This window comes from Ananas comosus, linkage group 15 (genome assembly GCF_001540865.1).
Source record: "Ananas comosus cultivar F153 linkage group 15, ASM154086v1, whole genome shotgun sequence".
NCBI lineage: Eukaryota > Viridiplantae > Streptophyta > Magnoliopsida > Poales > Bromeliaceae > Ananas > Ananas comosus.
The window spans coordinates 1,920,692-1,945,954 of NC_033635.1; the positions used below are offsets into that span (position 1 = coordinate 1,920,692).

General features: G+C 36.9%; 3 protein-coding genes across 4 annotated transcripts; 2 read left to right on the plus strand and 1 right to left on the minus strand.

Moving 5' to 3' along the window:
• LOC109721616 (CDPK-related protein kinase) lies at positions 2,092–7,441 on the plus strand. Its single transcript, XM_020249319.1, has 11 exons — positions 2,092–2,893; positions 3,231–3,361; positions 4,194–4,235; positions 4,374–4,482; positions 4,975–5,053; positions 5,186–5,482; positions 5,570–5,682; positions 5,807–5,914; positions 6,012–6,074; positions 6,164–6,331; positions 6,762–7,441. Exons 1-11 carry the CDS (start codon positions 2,285–2,287, stop codon positions 6,900–6,902), a joined length of 1,860 nt encoding a protein of 619 aa, XP_020104908.1. The 5' UTR covers positions 2,092–2,284; the 3' UTR covers positions 6,903–7,441.
• Positions 8,407–11,873, plus strand: LOC109721036 (zinc finger CCCH domain-containing protein 62). 2 transcript variants are annotated; one of them, XM_020248437.1, is made up of 9 exons: positions 8,407–8,911; positions 9,329–9,446; positions 9,654–9,715; positions 9,819–9,870; positions 9,987–10,092; positions 10,170–10,268; positions 10,337–10,378; positions 10,486–10,594; positions 10,970–11,873. In XM_020248437.1, exons 1-9 carry the CDS (start codon positions 8,584–8,586, stop codon positions 11,515–11,517), a joined length of 1,464 nt encoding a protein of 487 aa, XP_020104026.1. In that variant the 5' UTR covers positions 8,407–8,583; the 3' UTR covers positions 11,518–11,873. The 2 variants fall into 2 exon arrangements, with proteins under 2 accessions (XP_020104026.1, XP_020104027.1); XM_020248438.1 differs by lacking the exon at positions 10,337–10,378 and having other exon boundaries at positions 8,409–8,911.
• LOC109721486 lies at positions 12,638–18,582 on the minus strand. Its single transcript, XM_020249137.1, has 4 exons — positions 18,542–18,582; positions 16,442–18,116; positions 14,078–15,165; positions 12,638–13,681 (listed from the first exon to the last, which is right to left on the minus strand). The coding sequence occupies exons 1-4, from the start codon at positions 18,580–18,582 to the stop codon at positions 12,775–12,777; spliced, it is 3,711 nt and encodes a 1,236-aa protein (XP_020104726.1). The 3' UTR covers positions 12,638–12,774.

The following is a 25,263-nucleotide window of genomic DNA, read 5'->3' on the forward strand; positions in this document are numbered from 1 at the left end:
ATAAAATTTTTAAAAGAGAGCCACTAAGTACATTTTTTGCTAAAGAAACCCCTATTTGGCTATTTGCTAGTAACCTGCATAGTAATTCTGGAGAAGCAATTTAAGTGACTAAGGCCCATTACCAATTAAAATTTGCCATCTATACGTATTTGTTAGTTATTAAAAAAAGTTTATTTTACATATTTGTTAGTTTTTAAAAAAAGTTTATTTTAAAATATTAGTTTGTTTTTGTCAGAAAAGAATTATATTAGCTATTGAATCCGTCCAGCTAACTCTGTGGTTCGTAAGCCACCGTTTGGTTGGCGGTTAAGGGGTGGAATAATTTCTTAACCCCCAATTTATACCCAAACACCACTCTTTTGGGGTGGGGTTTACTAACCCCATCCCAAACCGGGTTAGTGGGGTTTACTAACCCCACTCCCCTTCCCAACTTTAACCCCGCACGCATCCCGAGCCCTCACCTTTTTCTTCTTATCAATCATTAACCCCACTCCCCCTCCCAACTTTAACCCCGCACGCATCCCGAGCTCTCACCTTTTTCTTCTTTATCAATCATTATTTTCTTATCCCAGCTATTCCAACCAAACATTTTTTTTCACTATCCTAGACTAACTCCAACCTCCAACCAAACACAAAAAAATGTTAACACTATTTTAACCCTGAACTTAACCCTATCCCTGAAATAGCTACTTTTTCTTAACCCCGAACCAGACGGGGGCTAAAAGATTTAAAATCTCTTCGGAGCTTCCGAGTTAAACAGTTACCCCAAACAATAACGCGATATTCTGGCACGACTTTTAATGCTCGTAGCTACTGGATACAAAATAAAATAAAATAAATAAAATAATATTAAACTACAAGGACAACACGAACAGGGCGGACACGTGTCAGCATCACAGCCGTTTTCATTTGACTCAATCCCCAACGGTCGCTTCTCGCTACGCCCTCACACTTTATACGAGCTCCCGATCTGGTCACCTCCGTTGAAAATAGGAAAACAAAAAATGCATCAAGACCCCTCACCTATAGGAAATTCTGAACAAGCGACCTCAGCTTTAAGTTTTTTTTATCGACTTTTTTTCCCTTAAGTTTTAATTAGTACATATTAATTATTAATTATTCTGGCTTTGTCTGCTAAAAAGTGAATAAAATTATTAAATCTGATAAAATTTATTAATTAATTAACTAAATTAGTTAATTGTAAAAAAAATAAAAGTTAAAAAATTATCAGTCTAAAAAAATAAAATCGAGGAGTCTTTTTAAAATTGTCTTATATCTGAGTTGGTCTTTGTATATTTTCACCGTATGGTAATTGGTAAGAATGGAGAACTCTATGCGGCTAAGGGGGGGGTTTGGATTGCCGTATTTGTAGATTCAACGTAAGTCAGCTGTAGTGGTATTTGAGTTCTCCTGAAGTGTGATTATTTTTTTATTGTTTGTTTTGACGTAACTTGTACCGCCTGAAAGTTAAATTCAATCACTTCTGTTGTTTGTTTTGATATAACTTGATGCCGGTAAAATTAGTTTTTTGAATTTCGTTGTTTGTTTTGATGTAAGTAAGTAGATCTTATTATCTCCGAAATATAGTAGTAAATTTACCACTATAAAATTTAATCTATTATATAATTAATTTTTTTATTATTATTTAAAGATAATCCTAATTTATTATAAATAAGGTAATTCTAACCTATTATAAAGGAAGTAGAGTTTGGGTTTTACTGTTTAATAAACTTTTTAGAGGAGGTTGAATGTAGTAAAAGTCGAGTTCGGCATTTTAGAGAAGGAAGTCGAGAGTAGGTGAAGTGGAGCTCTAACGTAACTTGAGTTACATTATATTTTTCATTTACATCAAAATAAATAACGAAAGTGATGGAACTTGAGTTCCATCACTCCACTTACACCAAAACAAACGGCTAAACGTAACGCTAAATCGTACAATCGTCATCTTACTACCGTACACTTTGACGTGTGCATTTCAACGGCTCAGATGAGAGGGCGATGTCCGCGTAGGATTTTGGTGGGGGTTTCTTTTTCGTTGTTTTTTGCCAAAAAGCCCCTGCGATGTTTTAATTTCGTTTAAAACCCGTGCTCTTTCTCTCTCTCTCTCTCTCTCTCTCTCTCTCTCTGTTCTCCCTAGGGTACTAGGTACTATGGAGAGAAGGGAGTGGGGGCAGGGAGCGGGGGAGAGAGAGAGAGAGAGGGCAATGTCGTGAGCTAGGGTTTCGAGATCCATCGTCTTCTCCCTTCCGCGTCGCTATTTTGGATCTAGGAGGGAGAAGAGGAGATGGGGCTTTGCTATGGGAAACCATCGACGACGCCGGAGGCCTCAAACCCTACTTCTACAGCTCCGAAGAAGAAGGAAGAAGAAGAAGAAGGGACAGTAGAGAAGAGAGAAGAGGAAGAAGATAATAAGGAGGCGGCGGCGGCGGCGGTGGCGGTGGCGGTGGCGGTGGCGGAGGTCGAGAAGAGTACCACAAAGCCATGGGCTTCCCCCTTCTTCCCCTTCTACAGCCCTAGCCCCGCTCATAGCCTCTTCTCCAAGAAATCCCCGTCCGCCGCCTCCGCGGGCGGCGGATCGGCGGCGGCGACGCCGAGGAGGCTCTTTAAGCTGCCGTTTCCGCCGCCGTCGCCGGCGAAGCACATCAGGGCAGCGCTGGCGCGGCGCCACGGCTCGGTGAAGCCGAACGAGGCGGCGATCGCTGAGGAGGGGGGCCGCGAGGGGGCGGTGGCGGGGCTCGACAAGAGCTTCGGCTTCGCGAAGGGGTTCGAAGGGAAGTACGAGGTCGGGGAGGAAGTGGGGAGGGGCCACTTCGGGTACACATGCTCGGCGCGGTTTAAGAAGGGGGAGCGGAAGGGGGAGCAAGTGGCCGTAAAGGTCATCCCTAAGGCTAAGGTGCAATAAAAAAACCCTCCTTTTTAATATACTTTTGCTTTTCGACCTTCCAATTTTGCTTCATTACATCATTTTCCTGTGGTTGAGAAGATGAAAGTGGGACTGTGAGGTTGATCTAATGGAATACACTAATCAGATGATCTAGGATATTCTTTTTCGACTCAAAATTCTCAATGTGGGCTAATATGATATTAGCTAATGGAACATTGTTGTGCTTTAAGCAAATAAAGAAAATATAACTTTTAGTTGCTGCCCAACTTAATATATATGTTCCTAGTTTAAAATGTGGGTGAATTGTATAATTTATGTCATAGTGGGATGCATTTCCTTTTGGCAGATGACGACGGCCATAGCTATAGAAGATGTCAGGAGAGAAGTGAAGATTTTAAGATCTTTGACAGGACATAGCAACTTAGTCCAATTTTATGATGCGTATGAAGACAATGACAATGTTTATATTATAATGGAGTAAGCTTCGATTACTTTAGCTCCTAACTTGACTTTTTGTTATTCAGTGTTGAGTTCTTGTTACTCTCCCCATCATTTTATCTCTTTCTTGTTCTATTTCATACTTTGTGTTTTTGACACTATGATTGTTTTTTAGCAGTTTGCATGTTTTTCAATGTCAAGAACATCAATAGGTCTATTAGTAGTTAGGAAATTTTGTGCCTTCTCTGATGCATCTCTTGTATAGGCTAGTTGGTTTGAGGCTTGTGTATTTGAGTCTGTTACATATTTTATATGGCAGCACTTAACATAATTTATTTAAATGTTCTGGATTTATGGTTTTAAAATCTGTTTGGCCTGACTTTTGGGACTGCTGCTCCACTCAAATAGTAGTAGCGCCTTTTTATCAAATAGAACAATTTTAGTAGATCTAATCAGGCGAAACAGTCCCTGACAACCCTCTGTTTCTGTGCTTTCTTTTCATTTGTACTTGAAGGGCGTTTTCTTTCCTTGTCCTCCGATTTCAGTTCATTCTTTCTATGCTCTAGGTCATGCATGTTAGAAAAGCTTTCCATTATTCATTTCTTCTTTTTTATCTTTTATTTTGCAAATGTGTTCAGTAGATTTCCTTCTGTTCTTACTTCTTGTATTTGTCTTGAGAATGTAGTATGTAAGACAATGATATATTTAATTCATAACTAATTTTCGACATTAACGATTTTAAATCTGAACATATATATTTCTAAGGCATGCTTTAGCAGTTTAACTTGTATTTCATATTGATACAGCATCAGTTTGATGCAGAAAAAGTTATATGATATTTAGTTTAATGACTTATCTACTACCTAATTAGGTTTTGTGAAGGAGGAGAGCTTCTAGACAGAATTCTTTCAAGGTATCTTATCCTCTAGTTGTTTCATTACTATGAATTCCTATTCTATATTCAGTTTTGTGGTTCATCACATAGTACTAATCTTTATCGCGAGTCTGAAGAGTGTAGATCATTCACATGCATATCTTGTTGCTTGAGCAGGGGTGGAAAGTACTCAGAAGATGATGCAAAAGCTGTCATGGTGCAAATATTAAATGTTGTTGCATTTTGCCATCTTCAAGGGGTGGTTCATCGGGATCTTAAACCAGAGGTAATGAATTTTGGACTATTTCAATTCATAGACATCACATTTTTTTTAGTTGATTTTATTCTTTAGATGTATACTAAGGCAAAAACTACTTCGTGAAGGATGCTTGTCGAGTCTAACAGTGTCGAGCTTTTCTTTTTGTGTATTATAGCTAGTTTGAAATGAATTCATGGGAAAGGTCTTAGACATAAAATACATTATCAATTTTAGCTTTTGAATGGTAAATCCCGGCCTAGGTTTAGTGAGATTTCAGTTTTTCAAGTGTTTTTAATTCCTTTTTAAATTTGTTAGTATCATCCTTTATTGAGAACATTTAGAACTCTAAGGGAAAAATGATCCAAATATTTTTATGTTGCTTTGGGATTATACACTTTTATTTTGAAAGTCTGCCTCTTTTTGTTTACAAATAATCAGAACTTCCACTTTTTTGCTTGCAATAGAAGTTCTGGCGAGGTCAATTTTTCTCTCTCTAAACTCTGGTATTTGCTTTGTCAGAACTTTCTTTTTACATCGAAGGATGAGAATTCTCAGCTGAAGGCTATAGACTTCGGTTTATCAGACTTCGTTAAACCAGGTTTGCTCTATCAATCATTATAAACATCATCTATAATCTAATGCTTTATATCTTATGCTTTTGAATCCGGCTTCCTTTCTGTTTTTGACATAAGAATAGTCCTCAATAGTTGTTCTTTTACACTGTGCACAGATGAAAAGCTAAATGACATTGTAGGAAGTGCATACTATGTGGCACCTGAAGTTCTACATAGGTGTTATGGGACTGAAGCTGATGTATGGAGTATTGGCGTGATTGCATACATTCTCCTATGTGGCAGTCGCCCATTTTGGGCACGAACAGAGTCTGGTATCTTTCGAGCCGTCTTGAAAGCCGATCCAAATTTCACTGAACCACCTTGGCCTTCTCTTTCAATTGAAGGAAAAGATTTTGTAAAGAGGCTGCTCATTAAGGACCCACGAAGACGAATGACTGCTGCACAAGCGTTGAGTGAGTACTCTTTTCATTTTGTTTATTTTTTGTTTTATTATTTGTTATTTGTTTTTATCATTTGATAACTTCTTATTTTATTTGAAGGCCATCCATGGATTAGGAACTTTAATGATGTTAAAGTGCCCCTAGATGTCCTTATATTTCGGCTTATTAAAGCATACTTACGTTCATCATCACTGCGCAAGGCTGCTTTAAGGGTGGGTGACTGATTAAGCTGTACGGTTTTCTTAATCAATGTCTACATGTAGCCTTTTTTCTTTCTTGGTTTTTTCTTTTGTTGGTTCTTTTGATTATGTAGTAGCATTTTTGCATGTGTTGCAGGCTCTATCGAAAACATTGACAGTGGATGAACTTTTTTATCTGAAGGGGCAGTTTGCTCTCTTAGAACCAAATAAAGATGGGTGCATAACTCTTGAAAATATCAAAATGGTAAGTATAGATGCAGGAATGTGTAGAATAAGAGTACAGAATAATTCCAATATTCGAGGGACCTTGGATTTTAATTCATACTTGATACTCTGGTCAGGCATTGACAAAAAATGCTACTGATGCCATGAAGGAGTCACGTGTTCAGGAGCTTCTTATCTCGGTATGTTTATTTTGGTTTCAGATATTGAAGTCTCATTCTTCGAAGGTAATATATGGCCAGTTTAACAATTCAGCTGTTACCTTTTCCAGCTTAGTGCCCTTCAATACAGAAGAATGAATTTTGATGAGTTCTGTGCTGCGGCATTGAGTGTGCATCAGCTTGAAGCATTAGATAGATGGGAGCAACATGCTCGTTGTGCTTATGAACTTTTCGAGAAGGATGGTAACCGGGCTATTGTCATTGACGAACTTGCTTCGGTACGCCTTTTTTATTTTATTTTTTTTCATGAGTAATGCGATGTTCTGCATTGTCATATGAAACCATGAAATTTAATTATCAGATTGTTGGATGTTGAATTTGGACGTGCCTCAGTAAACTACATTGCAACTTATGCGAATGTGCAATGTGACTTTCATATAAAAAAAATTTGGTCACCGTGCTGATGAAAATCCATGCTAAATGCCAATTAGCGTATCTCTAGAGATGTTATTCAAAATTGCTAGTTCAGGTGCCCAACAGCGTGATACATCAATCATTGAAAGTGGGATTAAAGGTCTCAAGAAAGATTAAATCAGATGACTTGATTTTTTTATATTTCCCAATATACGATTGTTGTTTTTCTTTCTCCATTTTCAGTATGCTTCTCTGACTTGCCTGTTTTTCCTTTTTGTTTCTTTCCAATTTTAGGAACTGGGTCTCAGCCCTTCAGTGCCCGTACATGCAGTTCTCCATGACTGGATCCGCCACACCGATGGCAAGCTGAGCTTCCTCGGGTTTGTCAAGTTGTTGCACGGCGTATCTAGCCGGTCCTTCGCAAAGCCGCGCTAATTGCCTTTCAAATCCTAATCCTAATACTCGGGTCACTCTACCTGCCATTTAACTCAGTATGGATGCACAAAATTAACATTCTTCCATGGTATATAGAACGTTATACTTCAGTTCGCCGAAAAAGATACCTATTACGGAACGTTCAAAATGGTGCTAATGCTCGCAGAGGTCTCTGATATGTGTTGTTGTTCTCCAATGCATGAAATCAATTGGGGATGTAAGTTTACTCTTAAAATATGTACTTTTAATCTTCTTTTTTTTTTTGTTTTTCATAGTTTTCGGAATTGTGAGTGAGCTTTGTTGTGCCCTTTAGTGAGAGATTAAAGAAGCGTAGCTAACTTAAGTTGTATCGGTTCTGTAAGTTACCATTGATACCCACTGATGTCTCTCACCTGTGGAGGTTGAAAAGGTGAACCATAGCTTGTAATATTAGCCCCACTTGGTGAAAGCGAAAAAGGGTTGTGCTTATTGTAACTAATCATTTGTCTCACCTTGGTTATGGTTTAGCTTCCACGTTCGATTTTCCCGAGACCTTTCAATTCGATTTTCCCAAGACGTTTCAATTTTCTTTGCTGTTTTGATTACTGATGCAGTATTGATTTGTTGTAGTTACACAGAACAACGGAAAGTGTATGTGTCATTCCATTATCTGCTGCATTTCTTTCAGAGATTCTGAAAAAGTCGTTAAATTTTGCAGGAGGTAAGAGTGGTTTTATTATTCAAACTCTCTACCACCATGGTTGCAAGGCTATTTTTTAACTAAAGTTTTAAATAAGGATCCGACTCCCGTGGCATGGAATCGTATTGAAAATTCATTGGCACAATACGGTTCGGTGCATGTCACAATATGTGGTGATCATAAAAAAAATATAAATGTTGGTATGTAATATTATAAAAAAATTATTTTTTTAGTAATAAAATATTTTAATTAGTATCTTTTTAAAAATTTTAAAATTTATTAAGAAAACTATTTACTAATTTAAAAATAATAGGATTTTGAGCAGTGTTATTGGTGCGGAAACTGTTATTGGTGCGGAAACTACGACAAGGTAAATACGGAGGGTACTGATAGGTATTCAAATCTTTGATTTAACCGTCCATAGAGCAAGTGGTAAAGAATTTGGTGGTTGGTAACTGAGGTCCCAAGTTCGAATCCTATTTGATTCATATTTTCCAGCGAAGCGGATATCGTGCTATTTATCTCTCTCTCTCTCAAAAAAAAAAAAAAAAATGAATAAATACCATTATTACTACCATTTCCGATCCCCCTACGATGCCCATCGCCGCTGCTTCGATGAGAAAGAAGGGGAAGCAAATCTCGCTCCCCCCCATCGCCATATCNTAAAAAAAAAAAAAAAAAAAAAAAAAAAAGCTGCGTTAAAGAGTTTGTCTGAACTTTTTGCATACTTGTAATTCATTATTTTATTTTGAGAAAGTTTAAAATTATTATTTGAATAATTAGTTTGTTGCAATTGTTTTAATAAAAATTTGAAAGTTGAAATTTTACTGCCGAACAACAGGGGCGGGCGACTCCCGTATTTTGTTCGTCGCCCCCTCGTGGCCTCCTCTCTCCTTCGTTTCTGCGGCAATAGGTCGAACAGTTTGAAGGCGATTCCCCAATCAAATCCAATTCCACTGGTGAATAAATACCATCATTACTACCATTTCCGATCCCCCTACGATGCCCATCGCCGCTGCTTCGATGAGAAAGAAGGGGAAGCAAATCTCGCTCCCCCCCATCGCCATATCCTCCTCTTCCGAGGAAGAAGATGAAGAGGAATCCGAGGAGGAAGAGGAGGAGGACGACGACGACGACGATGACTCCGATGATGAAGATTATGATGGGGAAGATGACGATCCCGATGATGATGATGTAGAAGAAGAAGAAGATAGTGGCGGTGATGATGATGAAGACGACGATGACAACGACAACGAAGGAGAAGAAGAATCCAGAGATAGGAAGCTTCTGGACGAAGAGGTCTACGACAAAATCGTCGATCTCCTCCGCAGTATGTTTCTCCTTTTCCCCATCACATTATCAAAGTTTAATACGGTATGTAAAAAAGTTGATCTTCGAAACTAAATTAAGCTCCGTTCTCTCTTCTATGTAGTATCAACATTGTTTTCACTTGCTCTGCCAATAAAGGTGTCTGTTTCACTGATTTCATATTAACACTTCCTCTTTAGTCTCAAGCAAAAACCTAGTAGAATTTAGTTTTTAGATTTATCGTTGATAAATGGCTAGGAATTTGAATGCATTAGTGTGTAAACAGCTATCTTTATTAGAAAATCATCTTAACTATAACATTAGTGTTGCATTCAACTTGTTCTGATCTCCTTGCGAGTATCGAAATCCTAGTGTAAACGAAGTCCTCAAAAGTTGCAAAAGGCGTATAGAATATTAAGATGATCTTATTGTCGCGTAGGGCGGAAAAGTTTAGATCACCTGAAATTGGAAGAGTGCAAGGTCTATTTGAGGAAGCACAGGCTAAGACTGGGTGGGGCGAAAGGTACATGCATAGAAAGAATTCTGGAGCACTGGAGGTCAGTTCATCATTTTCCTGTTAAGATATGATTATATTACCTCTACTCGCTTTTGTTTTGGTGCATTTTGCACTAAATTGAATGCGTTAGTACTGTGCTTACAGTCTTATTAGTATGAAGAACACTACCGATAAACCAGCACATCTTTTTTTACTAGCTAGATTCAGTGGCAATCTTACAGTTTTTTCTATTTAATTTGTTAATCAGGATTAAAGATGGGAATGGTGAAAAACTCTATCCAAAATCATCCTTTTCTATGAATTGTACAGGTAGAATGGTTACCGAACAATAGATTCAGGACGGACAGTTATTTGTCTGGAAATCAAACTTAAGGGATTTTTTTTTTCCCCCTTTTTTCTGTTCACGGTGCAGGTGATGTATGTAGAGGTGATATCATCTTATTCAAGCAGAGAGTTTATCGGAAGTATGTGATTCAATTATTTCGAAATGTCTTCTATCCTCTTCTTTATTTGGATCTCTTTCTATATCAATAACGTCTCTCAAGAATCTATAATAATGTGACGGTTGGTTCTTCACCAGATTTGGTCTAGCTAGGAGGGGTGCAGATATTATAGGGAAAAGGGTAGTTGCAGGAAGAGTTGTGAAGGAAAGTTATGGTGCAGATAAGCAGCAACATACGTTTACTGTAAGGGTGGAGGTCAATGCTTTGATATAACTTCAATTGAGTACGTCTTTTAGTTGTTAATTTCTGTGATTTAAAAGGTTGAAGTCCTGTGGAGCAAGGGTGTGAAACCATTGCCGCCGTTATTTCCTTTACTCGTGAAGGGGCGTAACCTCTACAGATTGAAGACTTTTCGCCAGGTAAGAAGCTTTCTTGTCGGAAGGGCTGAACTTTCTTTAGCAGTTGAAGATTCTCTTCAATCTTGCAGCTTCATTCAATGACAGCCGCAAATCCAAGTCATATTAAACAGGTTGCTGTTAGTGCTGGCAATAGACGACTAATGAAGTATCTTTTTATATGCAATGAATGTTTATAGTAAGGTCGGCATAAAACTGTTTATTTTTATGCATTTGTCAGTGCTGGCAAAATGAAGCAGAGAGATTGGAAGTTCTGGCAGAGAAGCATAAAAGGGGAGCAGCAGCAAGACAAGTGCGAGCAATTGCGAAAGCTAGGACCGCACTGAGGGGTATCGTCTCTCCTTCCGAATACCAATTGGCCTTCACTTATGTGTTGAATTGTTGATGCAAGTTATTGAGAATTCAATTCTCATTTGTATATTCACGTATGCAAATAAAAGTTCTTCCAATTAGATAATATTTATAATTTATATCGGATTCTTGAAATAGAATTTGCAGGATGTCCACTGAAAAGAATATTGTGAATATTTGTTCACTAAAGGCATCATGATTGTATTTAAATTTAATCAACTAGCATCACCTAATATTTTGTTGAAAAATTAAATCTTCATAGCATTGTTGTTGTTAGTTCTTGCTTGCAGCTAATATACTGGTCTTGAATAGAAAGATCACGATCATTGTCTATCCTTAATTGTTTGAACCAGGTTCAAAACGCGCAAGAAAATCATTCGACAAGGATCTACCTCCTAAGAAACACAGGAAGAAAGAGCGTGAAGTTTCCTCTGGAGAACAGAAACTGAATGCTTGTGGTGGCAAGGCTCAATATGATGGCCGGAGAAAAGCTAACCAAGTCGCCGCCAAGGGAAGACACTTGAGTTTATCAGGCCAGCATACGAAACAAGCCAATTATCAAAATACAACTCATATACAGCAACAATTTTACCAAAGAAATCCTATCTACATTGATCATCGACGTAGCACAACCTGGCAATTGAATCAAGATAATAACATGGCGCCATCCCATACAAGTACATGGAACATTCATGGTCTCATGGGCAATGTTGGTATTCGCTCGAATGCGTCAGGGGAATTTCATCGAACAATTAGCAGGGCAAACTACGTGAGCCATCCTTACGGTGATCCAATGTACTACTCTGGTCAGCCGATCTCAGGCCCCGTCTTGATGACTCCAGATTTTGTTAGGGGGCCTTTTATGTCGCCTCCAAGAAGTCAGTTCCATCGGCGGAGATGACATCTCACATTGCATTGCTATCCAATAATGTACCGTCGAACACAGTTTCTTTCTTCTGTTTAGCCCGTAAGGCTGTTGCGTACCAACTGAAACAGCCTCTCCTTGTTCAGAATCCTTGCATCAAGATGTGATGAATTTTGATGTTTTAGGGCATGCATTTGATTGAAAGTTTTTGGGGGTGACAAAAGTCTGACTTGTATTTCTGTTCATAACAAGGATTTGTAGAAATGATGAATTAAGCGCTTTCCCTTGTGTATGTGATAACAAGAAATGTTTGTTGGAGATATTTCCCGTCCTTTTCTATGCAAGATGAGGCCAGCTAAATAACTGATTGATGCGCTAAGCGTCTTTTATCATGATTAAACCTTTGCCCCTTGGATGTGGGGATGCAGCAATAAGGTTGGAAACAACTTTTTGGTTCTTTAAGGAAAGCTAGTGTGCAGATATTACAACTCATTTTGAAGCTCTTTTACATCCATATTTATTCTGGGATTATTTCTTTGGCAAGATGGATTCCAGTTAAACAACACTGCTCTTCGAAAATCTATTCTGAGAGCTTTTATACAGTTTCTGCTATCTCCTTATCACTATAGTCAATAATTGATAGAAAAAGAGAGAGAGGTAGGAAAGTAATTTTAATGGAGTAGCTCTTCCAGTGCAACACTCTCACCTTAACTGCTTCCAACCAGGTCCTATGATAATCTGATGCTATTTTATTCCAGGGACAGGAGAAGGATAAAGTTAAAAAGATGGTGATAGTAAGAGGGCACACACTTTACTGCAGACCAGGAGGAACATTAAAATCTGGTTATCATTCACATTGAATTCGATTATATGTAGTGCATCTAATAAACCAATAGGACAAGCAAGTATGTGACTACGTGTATTATTATTACCCTAAAAAGAAAAGTACCTAGAAAACGTTCTTAATTGAATCACATAGATATCAGAAGATCACTATAAAATAGACGGGTAAAGACCTGTAGCACATTTACTCAGTAGTTGCACGGCTCAAAGAACATACTGTACACACATTGGCTTGTGTAAAGTTCAAGTTCTCTGGTGTTTGATTAGTTTCTTTGGTTGTTGTATTGATGCAAATGATGAGGACAAGTTGCTCTCAAGTTAACAGTGACAGTGTCAAAAAGTGATAGCTCTATTTCCTTTGTTTGTCCTATCTTAAGATTACGGAGAGAGGATTGATTAGAGGAAAACCAAATAGAACACGGGGCACATATTAAAACTATCTGATTTTTTCTAATTCATTTGATAAAGGCATGTCACATCATACGGGGCCATTTCATGACTGGGAGTAGAAGTTACAAGCTGTGGTGATGGCATCGTCATTAGGGACTGAGGCTCTCTCGCGAAGAAGCTCTGAGAATCACCTTCCGAAGCATCAACAGCCTCCCGCAACACCTCCTTTGGCTTACCCAGTAAATGGCCAGTGAAATGATCCCCCCAGATGTCATAGACAAACTTCTTCTCCGCAACATCATTTTCTGGTGCTTTTGCGGCATTTTCCTTCATGAGCTTTGATCCAGGAGCGCGAGCATGCGGTGCAATAGGAGAAGATGGGGCCAAGAAAGTGGGAGAAGGCAATATAGGAGCTTTCCCTGCTGATTTTGGAGTAGTAGAAGGCTGCTCTCTAGGGCAAGGTGTACGCTTATTCTCAAAGCGCTTCTCAGCTGCTGCTACTTTCGCTTCACCAGTGTTTTCAGAACTATCTTTCTTCTGATACTTCGGTTCTTCAGGTTCTCTCGCAAAGGGAGACTCTACAGTAGTTTCAGGGGATATAGGCCATCCTTGTTTAGGAGTAGAAGAGCTCGGAGACAAAGGCGAAGATGGAGTCGAATTCCCGCTATGACTACTTGAAACTTCAAACTTCGCAGCCCATCCTACCCCATACGCCTTTCTCTTCCTTCGTCGCCCTTTCTCTTTAACAACCTTAATAGTGAGATTATTGGTTTGCGGTGCTTCAATCAGTCCGGGGTCTTCATTGGTCTTATCTGATGATGTTGTTGGTGAGAGTGTGGTACTTTTCTTTTGATGATCATAGCTGTGAATTTCCTCTGTTCTCTTAGGGCTATCAAGAACACCATGTTGAGTCACAGGATACCTGTTGACAAAACCTGCCTCAGGTTTCTTCTGTGCTCTTGGTGACCTGTGAATTCCATAATTGTTAGTGGAAAGAAATCCTCAAACCAAATAGAGATATTAACACACATATACTCCTGTAGAATTGTCTATAAGCGCAGTGTAAACACAAAAATTCTGAATTTTTACATATGCCCTTAGAAAACTTAATGTGTGACAAATACACCATTGAGCTTAGAAAAGTGCCCATCACTAAAATAAGCTTTAATACTTAAAACCAACATTCCCCCATGTATTGGATGCTTCCCATCATAAAAGTCTTTCTGTGAAAGAAACTGCTCTTTCGAGGGGTATATGAAAATTCAGATTTTGCATGGTATATATGCAAGTAAACAGATGATTTTGCACGGATATATGTAGACCAGAACAATGTAACGTAGGAGGATTTAAAAAGGACAATCACCTGGTAGTTTTGGTGCTATGGGAAAGAAAAGAAGGTTTCTCACTCTTGTTCAAGGGATTTTCACTGGTTTCAACCTTTAGATAACAGTCATTAGTACCCACCAGAAAATAATGGGGTATAATGCGAATGAAGACCAATATAAGTGTAGAAGCAGCAACAAAGACAAGGACGGACACACCCCAATTCACTGTTCGGAAGAACGATTTCCTACACAGAGTAAGCATATTTACTGAGACACTGGCCTTCATGGGAATCACAAAAATGCCACTAGCCATGGCCAACTCGAGATCCCTGTGAACTATAGCTGCAGAGAAGTCTGTTTGATAAGATAATAAGAGTCGTGCTGATTCTCCTGGTGCTAAAGCAAAACCCTCGCAAAAATGTAACATAAACCCATCTGAACCGCAATCAGTTCCTGAAACTTTCACCTTTTTAACCTCAAGAGGAAGCTCACCTGTATTTTTTGCATATATCTCCTTCATTACCTGCTTATTACAGGAAAGCTTAGCATTCTCCACTAGGGGCGAAGACGATAAATTGCGATTGATCGGCAAGTCGAGGTTGAATTCGAGCTTCCAAACTGGTTCAGGTCCGTCAAGAAGAACAAGAGAATGGGAACCACCAAATGCTCGAAGAGGGAGCCACTCTAAGCCTGATAAGTTGTTTCTGATCAAAGCTGAGCTAGACCACATGCACCAATTAGAAGGGTGAAAGACTATCGGACCTAACAAAGCCTTCCCAAAAGGGTGTACAAAGGCCTCTGTTATTGCTGAATCAGCTAATGAGAATCCGAATCTGGTTTCAATGGAATTAATCTCAGGAGATCGACTTGAGAATGTAAGGTCAGATAAGTCCTCAGCGGATTTGCAGTCGCTTATGATTTCTTCTGAATTCATCACGAGTTGCATTAGAGCAGGTTTTTCACTCGGGTTATGCACAGTGATCCATTTGGAAAATCGGGACCCAATTTGAACAACAGGAAATGATACTTCCTGATCCTTGAGAACAGATATCACAGCCATCGTACCATGAGATCTCCAGTTTCCAAGTATTAGATCATCTGCTTCAGATGCTTTCAGGAGTTTTGGCTGCAAAAATTTCTCAGAATATTAAGCACCGCTTAGGGGACAAAAAATAAAAACAACATTTACAAACAACACTACAGTTAAAACCAGATTATAACCAAGTATAACTTGTATAACATAATTATACAATATGTTTCTATTGCTCTTCCGGTTGACTATCCAATGTGTGTAAACAATATATCTCATATATCTGAATTGTTGAAAAGTCTAGAAATTATTTGTTGCTTGCTGCTAGATTGTACCAGGAAGCATAAGAAGTCTGTAAATACTGATCAAAGAAGAAATCTACAACAACAAAACAACAAAAAATGAAAGTAATTAGCTGTGCAACATCCAAATGCTAGAACCAAAAACTGATAAAATAGTAACAGAAAAAAATACACGCGTGCATACCTACAACACTACCAAGCACGTAATATTGTCCCAACTTATGTCTGTGTCTATGTCTACCACACAAATGTATTCACGTATGTATGAAACAGACAGAGATATGGTCGTACAAGCAGCATATATATACATGCATACTGACTAACTTTTTTCTTTTGTAACCAAAATGTGCCGAATCCTATTTACTAGAGCTTAGAAGTATAAGTCTATCTGCATTGAATTGACATTCATGTCTAGATTGTTAGCAGGCTTTCAACACTTTGACTAATGGGCTAAATTACACAATTTAATGAAAGGCAGAAGTAACAAATATACCAACTCAAATTGATTAACTGCTAGGAGCTGCAAGCATGTTTTGTTCTATTTAAGCAGTAAAACTCGAAAGAGAATATATGGGTCCACCACAATATCACTGATTGACTTGCTAGATACAAAGAAGGAAAGAAGAAAGGTTATTTGACCTAATCTTCTGAGTTAAGCTGACCGAAACAATGATCACCAAAGTAATTGTTTAAACTATACGAGTCTTTCCCTCGTATGTACATGAGTCTTTCCCTCCTATGTACGGCGTTCTTTTGTCTCATAATATCTAACATTTTCAGAATTTACAGTAGCTCCCTTAGTTTGACTAGCTAAACATCAATATAACATAAATGGGGAGTGGAGTTTTTCCTAGTTCAATGACAAATTAAGAGAAGATTCATCCATATCAGAATTATCAAGTGACTAAGGTGATAGAACCTTGAAAGAAAGGATTGCTTAAAAACAAGGCTAGATGGGAAAACTTTAAAACAAAGGCAAACAAGGTACATCCGTCTAGGAGCAAAGAAGCGAATTCTCAAAAACAAAATCAGCTTGAACAGAAAAAAAAAAAAAGAAACCCAAATAATACCTTCATCTTAAGTGAATCTTCCATTATGCTCCCCAAAGATCCTGTTCTTGAATTTGCAGACGTTTCTTCCTTTTGTATCAACGTCAATCCAACATACGAGCCATCAGATTCAACAATACCTGTGCTAGCTTGATACTTTAAACAGGCATGAAAAAAATCTTGGCAGGGAATCTTAATGATTGGACTGACAGAACTATTTGTCTCTACTACTAGGTTGCAATTCAAGTTTGTGGTGTCATGAATAATGCTCCGTGCACTTGTTGGGAAAGAATATCCTATCAGAGCTATTTGTGTCACACTCCTAGGAAAAAGTATCAATCCTTTAATGTATTTAATCTGGAAAACCTTTGAACTTTCTGTTACTTCTTCAATGCTTAAGATGCTTACTAACTGTGATGCATCATTTCTTAAAAAGAGGGAAAAAATTGATCCTTTTTCCTCACACGCTGCACGGGACTCGAAAGAAACCAAAAGAGACCCAGTTAAATCACTGTAAGCTGCCCTTCCACGCACTTCGAGCTCAAGAGGAATAACAATTGAATTTATTCTATCAGTTGTTAAATTGCGCAATTTCATGCAGATAGCTCCGAAAACATTTCCTTCCAGATAAGGCAACAAGTTAATCTCCGCAATGGCTTTAGTGTTCTGAGGGGGAACTTCCCATTGCCTATGTGGCCTAATATCCACCCTTGGCAGTCTAAACTCGTCGCTATTCATACTATACCACTCTTTTTTATCAATATAAGAACCCAATGCACCTTCCAGGTTAAATCCATCTAAACCACAAACAACTTGAGCAGATTGGTTAGCACTTTCAGAAGCAGACATCCACATAGTCACTTCCTCGACATAGAGGGCGTCATCAAAAGGGTTAAATATAGACAAATTCTTGCTTATAGCTTCATTAACAGAGATGTCCAACCCAACTAAAGGCTCTATCTTGTAAGGGGACTCAGCGGCTACTCCTTTAGCCTGAATAACGAATCCCCCAAAGTTCGTTTGCAATATGATATGCGCGGATGATGAGCCTAACCATCTCGGCAGGAAAACAAACACAACAGAAGCAGATTCTCCAGGACTTAATGACAGTTCCTCAGCACCCAATGCGTAAAACTGTGGGTCGGTACTGAACGGCTCATACACTAGCAAAACACTATCATTGTTCTTGTTTGCAACAGTTAGGAATGCCAAAGAAGCAGAATACAAACTATTAGCTCCCCAGTCCAACAAAGGTGGACTTATCTCCACATTCAGCGAAGAAGAACCACTGAGTTGAGCCTCACCGACGTTCCCTCTGTTCGAACTCAAACCATCGGGCAACCTTCTCACAGGACCAATGGAAGAGCACGTAACAATGCCTCCGTTGGACATCTCAAAGGCCGTCGAACGACTCGGGAGCCGTTCCGCAATGATCTCCCCCGTCCGAGATGATTCTTTGGAAACTTCTGAATTGGGTTTTGGGTCAACATCCTCTTGGGCAAGAAAACCCAATTGGGTGGAGGGGAAGCAAAAGGAAAGAGGGTCGGCGCACGCATCCCTGAGCCCGAAACAGAGCAGCGAGCCGCAACCGCCGGCATCGCCGCGAGAGCAATCCTTCCCCTCGCAAGGCAAAATTAGATAGAAACTCAGCACAACAAAACACAGCACCAAAGCATACCGAATCAGCGAGCATCCCCTGAAAATAATCACAAAATCGCCACCATCAGATTATAACAAGAAANAAAAAAAAAAAAAAAAAAAGCGTATACAACAGGAAAGCGATGGAGAGAATACACAACCAAAGAAGCTACCAAAAATGGGCAAAACCCATTTCCCAAAATCCAATTTTGTTTCATTTTCTCGCGATATAAACCCCATCAAACACTTACTTCGATCGTTCCTAAAAATACCCAACAACCACTCGGTCCTAATCCAACCAACAAAACAACATATTCCTATCTATATTTCCTCATGGGCCCAAAAACCAGCTTCAAAAAACACGGTTTTGGGAGCTAAAAATCGCATCAAATCCCCCAAACTCCCAACCCATGAAACGAAACAAGATAGGGAGAGCTCAAGAGAGGCGGAAAGGGAAAGGGAAAGGGGAGGGGGGGAGTGTACCGGGGGAGGGAGGAGGAGAGCGCCGTCGATGGTTGCTTCATCTCTAAGAGAGGACCATGTGGGCTACGGTGTGTGTGTGTGGGGGGGTGGGGTTCATGGGAAACGTTGTTGCGGCCACAGAGGAGGAGGAGGGTTTGGGGGAGAGGAGGAGGAAGAAGAAGAGTTTAGAGAAGGGGAAACAGGGAACAATGAAAGGAGACTTCAGTGGTGAAGGAGCGAATGGGAATCCACTCACACCGAATTATTTTATTACGTCTCGAAAAGACGCTTTCGCCCCTCACGTGACTTGCACGAGCATCGGGTTACGGCACACTAAAAAATAATAATAGTCAAAAAAAGGTCATTAAGACACATAAAAGAGGTCATTAAGATATTGTACTTGGTTAATAATATCACACTTAGACAATTAATTTTTATTTTTCAAAATAAAATCATAAAATTTTTTAAAAAAATTACAATGAAATGAATGCATTCTAGATATATAGTTTGATTGGTTTGAGACATAAATGTTATGGTACAAATGTTAAATCATAATTTTTTTTTTTTTACAGAATATTTTGTTTTCTCTTCTCCCAATAAATTCCGACTCTCTCGCTGATAGTTCATTTTTTTAATAGTGTCTGATACATAAATTTTTCATGCATTTTCATCATTATATATTGATAGTATAGTATGATTTTAGAATACGGTTTGCATATTACTTAATATGTGCAAAAAATATTTGGAGTTATTCTTAATACTTAAAGTGATTTACTAGTTTTAACATTTTATAAAAATGACTGAGAGTTTTTGAAAAAGTACAAAGAGAGGCGCTTTGTGTGAACAATTCAGGTAATACATTACAAACCACGCATTCGAATTTTATAGCCACGTTGCAAGCTATTGTGTCAGTGACGTCCTCGTGTAGTGTGCAGTTTTACTTTTAGACTAAAATTTTATATACTCTGACTCTTACATTATTGTTGATGTATTGGTTACACTATATGAACCAATAAGTACACACCACATATGTATGCCAGCACATTAACCGTTTTTAAGAAATTTTTTATAGATATCTCTACCGAAAGCCATGATAGTTCTATACTAAGCAACGAGACTAATAAATATAGCATAAAAACTCCTTCAACTAGCATGACTCTCATGTAGTTTGAGTTGGACTATTCTTTGTTACAGACAGTTTCATATCGAGTAACGAATATTTTGACCTTTTTCTTCATAAAAAATGGGAGAGAATTTGGATGGTAAGTTGTATTAAAAGGTGATTATTTGATTGTCACATTATAGCCATACAAATTTATGAAATATCATTAAAAGAATCTAAGTAAAGAAGATAAGAAAGAATCTAAATAAAGAAGGTAAGCTCTTAAAATGTGGCAAGATGATCTAAGCACATCAACAAAAGTTACTTAAGTGAGGTAAAGTGATACATGTAGAAGGTTTTTTAGCCAACCAAATGCTATATTTGTGAGGATGTTAGGAAAGGAAAATTTGAAAATTTCCATGATATGCTACAAAACAAAATTTTTTTAGTTCATGTAAGTGAGGACACTTTACCTAAAGTAGCCAAGAGAATTGATGCATAAGTACTTCTATAGTTGATGTAATTGAAAATTTTTACTTAGGTCACTATACTCATCAAAGGGTAAATTTGGCATCTAATACCTGTTTTTATTTGACTTGGGAGCAATTTTTATATTCTTTTTTAATTTCCTTTTTCAGTTTCTTTCAAGAGGCCTTGTTGAATAAGTTAATCTAAAAAGAGAAGGTATTTATCTTAGCTCAGCTCAAAATCTATGCTTGTGAAAAGACTATTCTAGCCCTCAATTCAAATATCGCCAACAATACATTTCCCAACATAACATGCATTTTATTTACTTTTGAGCTCATCTCTTTTCTCCCAAGACACCAACTTGAAGGGACTTTTCACATGTGCAATTTTCTATATTCCAAAAATTATTATCAAAGCATGCTACAAATAGCAAAGTTAAAACTCGTTTGTTGATAAAAATCTCTATGAATAAACATTTATTTTCCAAAGAGAATTTATCAAGTATTTGAGGATAACCAATCTATTAATACACTAGACTAGGTCTAGCAATTATTTTTCTGACTAACTTATACAAGATCATAGCTCAAAAACGTATGTTCATCCATCAAGCATGCGGTTTTATTCATTCTTATTGTATACCGACAAATAAAGGTGTAGACTTATTCTTGCATAGCATATATAAGATTAACTTTTTCTAATTAAAATTCATTAATATTCTACCTAAATTCCTTAGAAATTAGGCAATCATTTGTGTAGAAATGTGTAAATTCGATTGTCTTACGAATTATCGTCAAAAATGAAATGGACGAAGATGACATTTCACGCTGTAGAGAATCTTTTCAAATTAGCTTATCCTAGAGAAAATTCTTTAGATAATTGAGATTCCTTAGGCAATTATTTGGACGAATACACATAATTAAATTGGATTATATGAGGAATTAGCTTAAAAAATAGAAAGGATAAACATGATATTTCATGCCGAAGTGAAGAATCCCATCAAATATATAATGGTTAGTTTTTCTAATAATTTATGTCCGTTAATGGTCAATTTATATTCCTTAGAAATTTCTTAGATTTTTTTTTTTTGAGAGAAAGTTAGCATACTACCCGCTTCGTTTATTTCTTAGAAATTAAGTAACTATTTCGGATGAAAAGGTATATGTAAACTAGATTTTTGGGTTCTATTCATAATTACGAACTTAATATGCTACATACGATAACAAATTACAAAATTAAAATATTCGTTTGTTTTTATAAATGATAGTATATCGTCCAAATTAAACTAGCTCTGTTAAAATATAATTTTTATGATTTCATTGTTATGCCAAATAAGCCCTTAAAAACTCAAGAGGGTAAAGATGTTATTTTACATACAAGAGAATATTTTGAAACTCTAAAATATGTATGTTCTACTGACCGTCCCTAAAGCAAGTGGCAAAGGATTTGGTTGTTGGTACTCGAGACCCAAGTTCGAATCCTAATTGATTCACATTTCTAGCTAAATTTATTTTTAAATGAAATAAGCGAAGCGAGTAATGTGCTACATATCTCTCTCAAAAAAAAAAAAAGAAAAAAAAAGAAAAGAGTATGTTCTCTTATAAGAGGTGGAAAAAATTTGCAACCCCAAGTGTGCATTAAAAGAAGGGTATTGGGCCCTCCCCTTTATTAGGAAAAAAAAAGAAAAGGGATGCGAAGGGGAATAGCACCTCTGCAAAAGCCAAAAGAGACTAATTAATGCGCGCCACGTGTGCCTAACGGTCAAATTAACGGCAGAATCCGCCGCTCCGCCAACGCCAGCCGCACGTTGGCGGCGCCGTCGCAATCCCGAGATTCCACGCTGCATCTCGCGGACGGCCGTTAGTAACCCGGGAGAAAGATGCGTGCACCTGGTGTACTCACTGTACATCTCATGCAACGCATTTAATATCTATTTATTATTATCAGCAACTTAAAATCAAATTTTAATTGAAATTTTGGGTGTACATATTTACGGAATATGATCTACAGCATTCTTAAATTGTAGTAATAGAATAATAGATTGGTTAAATAGGTGGGTTTGGGCCTGCAGATAATTCTAAAAAAATATATATAATTTATTATACGTGACAGTTTTTTAAATTTCTTAATTTATTTTGATATTATTGTCTAAAATTCTTTCGAAATAAAAGTTTATTTGATAGAGAATAGAAGAGGTCGATATATTATTTGATGTCTATATATCTATATTGTTTGGTAACAAAGAAAAGGTAATTATTTTTTCCTTTTTTTTTTAATTTACAAGTAAATCATCTTGCTGGATTTGGTTGAAAGCTAGTTAATGAAAATAAGGAGCAATTTGATTCAAGGTTCCTAATATTTCATAAACATTATATATTGTGTATATATAAAATGATAAATCTGTTACTAATTTATCAAGTTATTTAGGTTAAATAATTGTTAAGAATTTTTATATTCTTATTAATAGGTTACTAATAATTTTCATTAAGTATGAAAATAAAAATACCTCATAATCTATAATAATCTAGTATTTTTACTGTCTAAAATTTTATAATAATTCTACTATTTTACTAACACTTTTTTTTAGAGAGAGAAAGATGGCACGATTCCCGCTTCATTCATATAGAAAATAAATTCAGCTACAGAAGTTGAGACGACTCGGCCTCGCATAAGATATAGACTACCATACCGAAAAATAAAAATAAAAATAATATAAAAATATATGATACAAAAGAAAACTTAGAAAAATAAAATAAAATAAAGAAAGTAAATAAATTTTGGGAAAACTTCAAAAACCCCCATGTGGTTTCGCACTTTTTCATTTTAGTACCCTGTGGTTTAAAGTGTATCAAGTTAGTACCCTGTGATTTTATTTTTGTATCAAGTTAGTACCATGTGATTTTTAAACCATAGGGTACTAAAAAAATAAAGTGCGGAACCATAGGGTACTAAAGTGATAAAGTGCGAAACTACAGGGTAATAACTTGATACACTTTAAATCACAGGGTACTAAAGTGATAACATGAGAAACCACAGGGTACTAACTTGATACACTTTAAACCACAGGGTATTAAAGTGAGAAAAAGTGAAACTACAACGGAAGTATTTGAAGTTTTTTCATAAATTTTTTTAAAAAAGTAAAACTTAAAAAGAGTTCACTTAGAGCTACAAATTAAACTCAATCCACTCCCTTTCCAAGTCTCGAGCTCATCTCACGACGATTAGGGGATCTAAATTAAGATTGGTTTCTAAAGATCACGTTATTTCTTTCTCGCTAGATCATCTATTAACAGATTGCGATCTTGGTCAGATGTTTCACTAATGCCCTTTGTGAGCGGTTTTCAGATAGAAATTTCCGAACACTCCTGGCCTCTACCATAAATTTCGAAATATGTCTACCGTTAAGTAAGTTGAACATCAGAAATTTGTTGAATATGCATTCTACAAGTAAATGATCCACAGTTTCAGCTTCACTGCCATACAAAACACACTGTAAATTTTCATATCAGCCCCTTTTAAATAGATTATCAACCGTTGGTAGGCGCTTCTTAAGGACAAGCCAAATAAAAATTTTAACTTTATATGAAATAATTTGACTTTAACTTCACTGCCACTAACACCTTTTACAACTATCAAATTTGACTAGAATGATAATAATTTATTTAAATATTTTTAATATAAAATATAAAATGTTATCGAAATATTAGTATATTACAGGTCGTCAACTAAAAGGATTTCAAAAGTAGTAGTGCATCTAAATACATAAAAATTTTGGTTATCAGAAGTAAATAATGGCAACAATAGTGCACGGTGGACCAGGTGCACGCAGAGGTTTCTTTCCTTCGGCGACGGGTGTAACGAGAGAGGTGGGTCCCACAATGGGTGTCGCGTTTTGGGTGCGCGTAGCGTTGCCCGTGCCGCCATCGTGTAGGCTCGTGGGTGGGGCCCGCGGAATCAAAGGATGGGGCCCGCTGGACCCACCGTGTTGCGGTGGGTGCGGTGCCGTGTCTTTATTGCCGGGCGGAGCCCTCACGCGGGAATGGGACCCACTTTACGGACCGTACCACGTGGCATCTACGTCCAAGATTTTGTTTGTTTTTTTTTATTTTTTATTTAAAACTTCAAATGGCATCCTGCGCTTTCGCACCCCCGTAATTTGAAGTGTATTAAGTTAGTATCATGTGATTTCATTTTTATCTTTTCATCAGCTTTTTTGTTAATATTTTATTAAATTATATAAAAAAATTTTAGATATCTCATCTAAATTTATCGAATATCTATTTAGTACCCTTTAGTTTTAATTTTGTCACTGATTTAACAAAAAAAATTAATAAAATTGATAATAAAAAAATAAAAATAAAATCACAGGGTACTAAATACACTTTAAACCATATGATACTAAAGTGAGAAAGTGTGAAATCATAGAAGTTTTTTTTTTTGGTTTGGATAAGTCCTCGTCTTATTTCTCTTTCTCTTAAACATTAATTATATATAAGAATTTGATACCTAAATTTAAAAAAAAATTATTTTTCTACTAATTAACTAGTAAACCAAGTGATATATAATTTATTTTTAAAAAAAATCAAAAGTTTTAAAAGAAATACATATTTTTATAAATAAATATTTTAGATATAAGAAAACAATCTATCTTTAATTTCACTTCTAAACTACTTTACATGAATTTAAGAAATAGAAAAGAACAATGATGCCTAACAATTGCCACTTAGATGTGAAAAAAAATTTCTAGCCATTTTATTTTTGAATTTGCCTCTAGGCTTCTGATCTTTAGACCTTCATATAAATGGTATTAAAATGCTATTCTAGAAGTCACATGCAAGATATTGAACCTCTGATTGCTCGATAGTCTTCTAAATAGACAGTATTATTTTTTTGCGAGAAAGATAGCAAGTTATTCGCTTTTTTTCTTTTGTTGAGAAAAAATTTTAGCTGAAAATGTGAAGTAATTAAATTTTAAATTTGGATCTTTGGATATCAACCGTTAAGTCATTTACCACTTGCTCTAGGGACGAACGCATAAAAAAAAATACATGGCTACCTAGAGTGCTATAGATCCTAATATTGAGATTTACTCTCTCTAGCTCTTTTTTTCTTTTTTGTGAGAGAAGAGAGTATGCTATCCACTTTATTTATTTTTTAGAAAAATAATTTTAGCTAA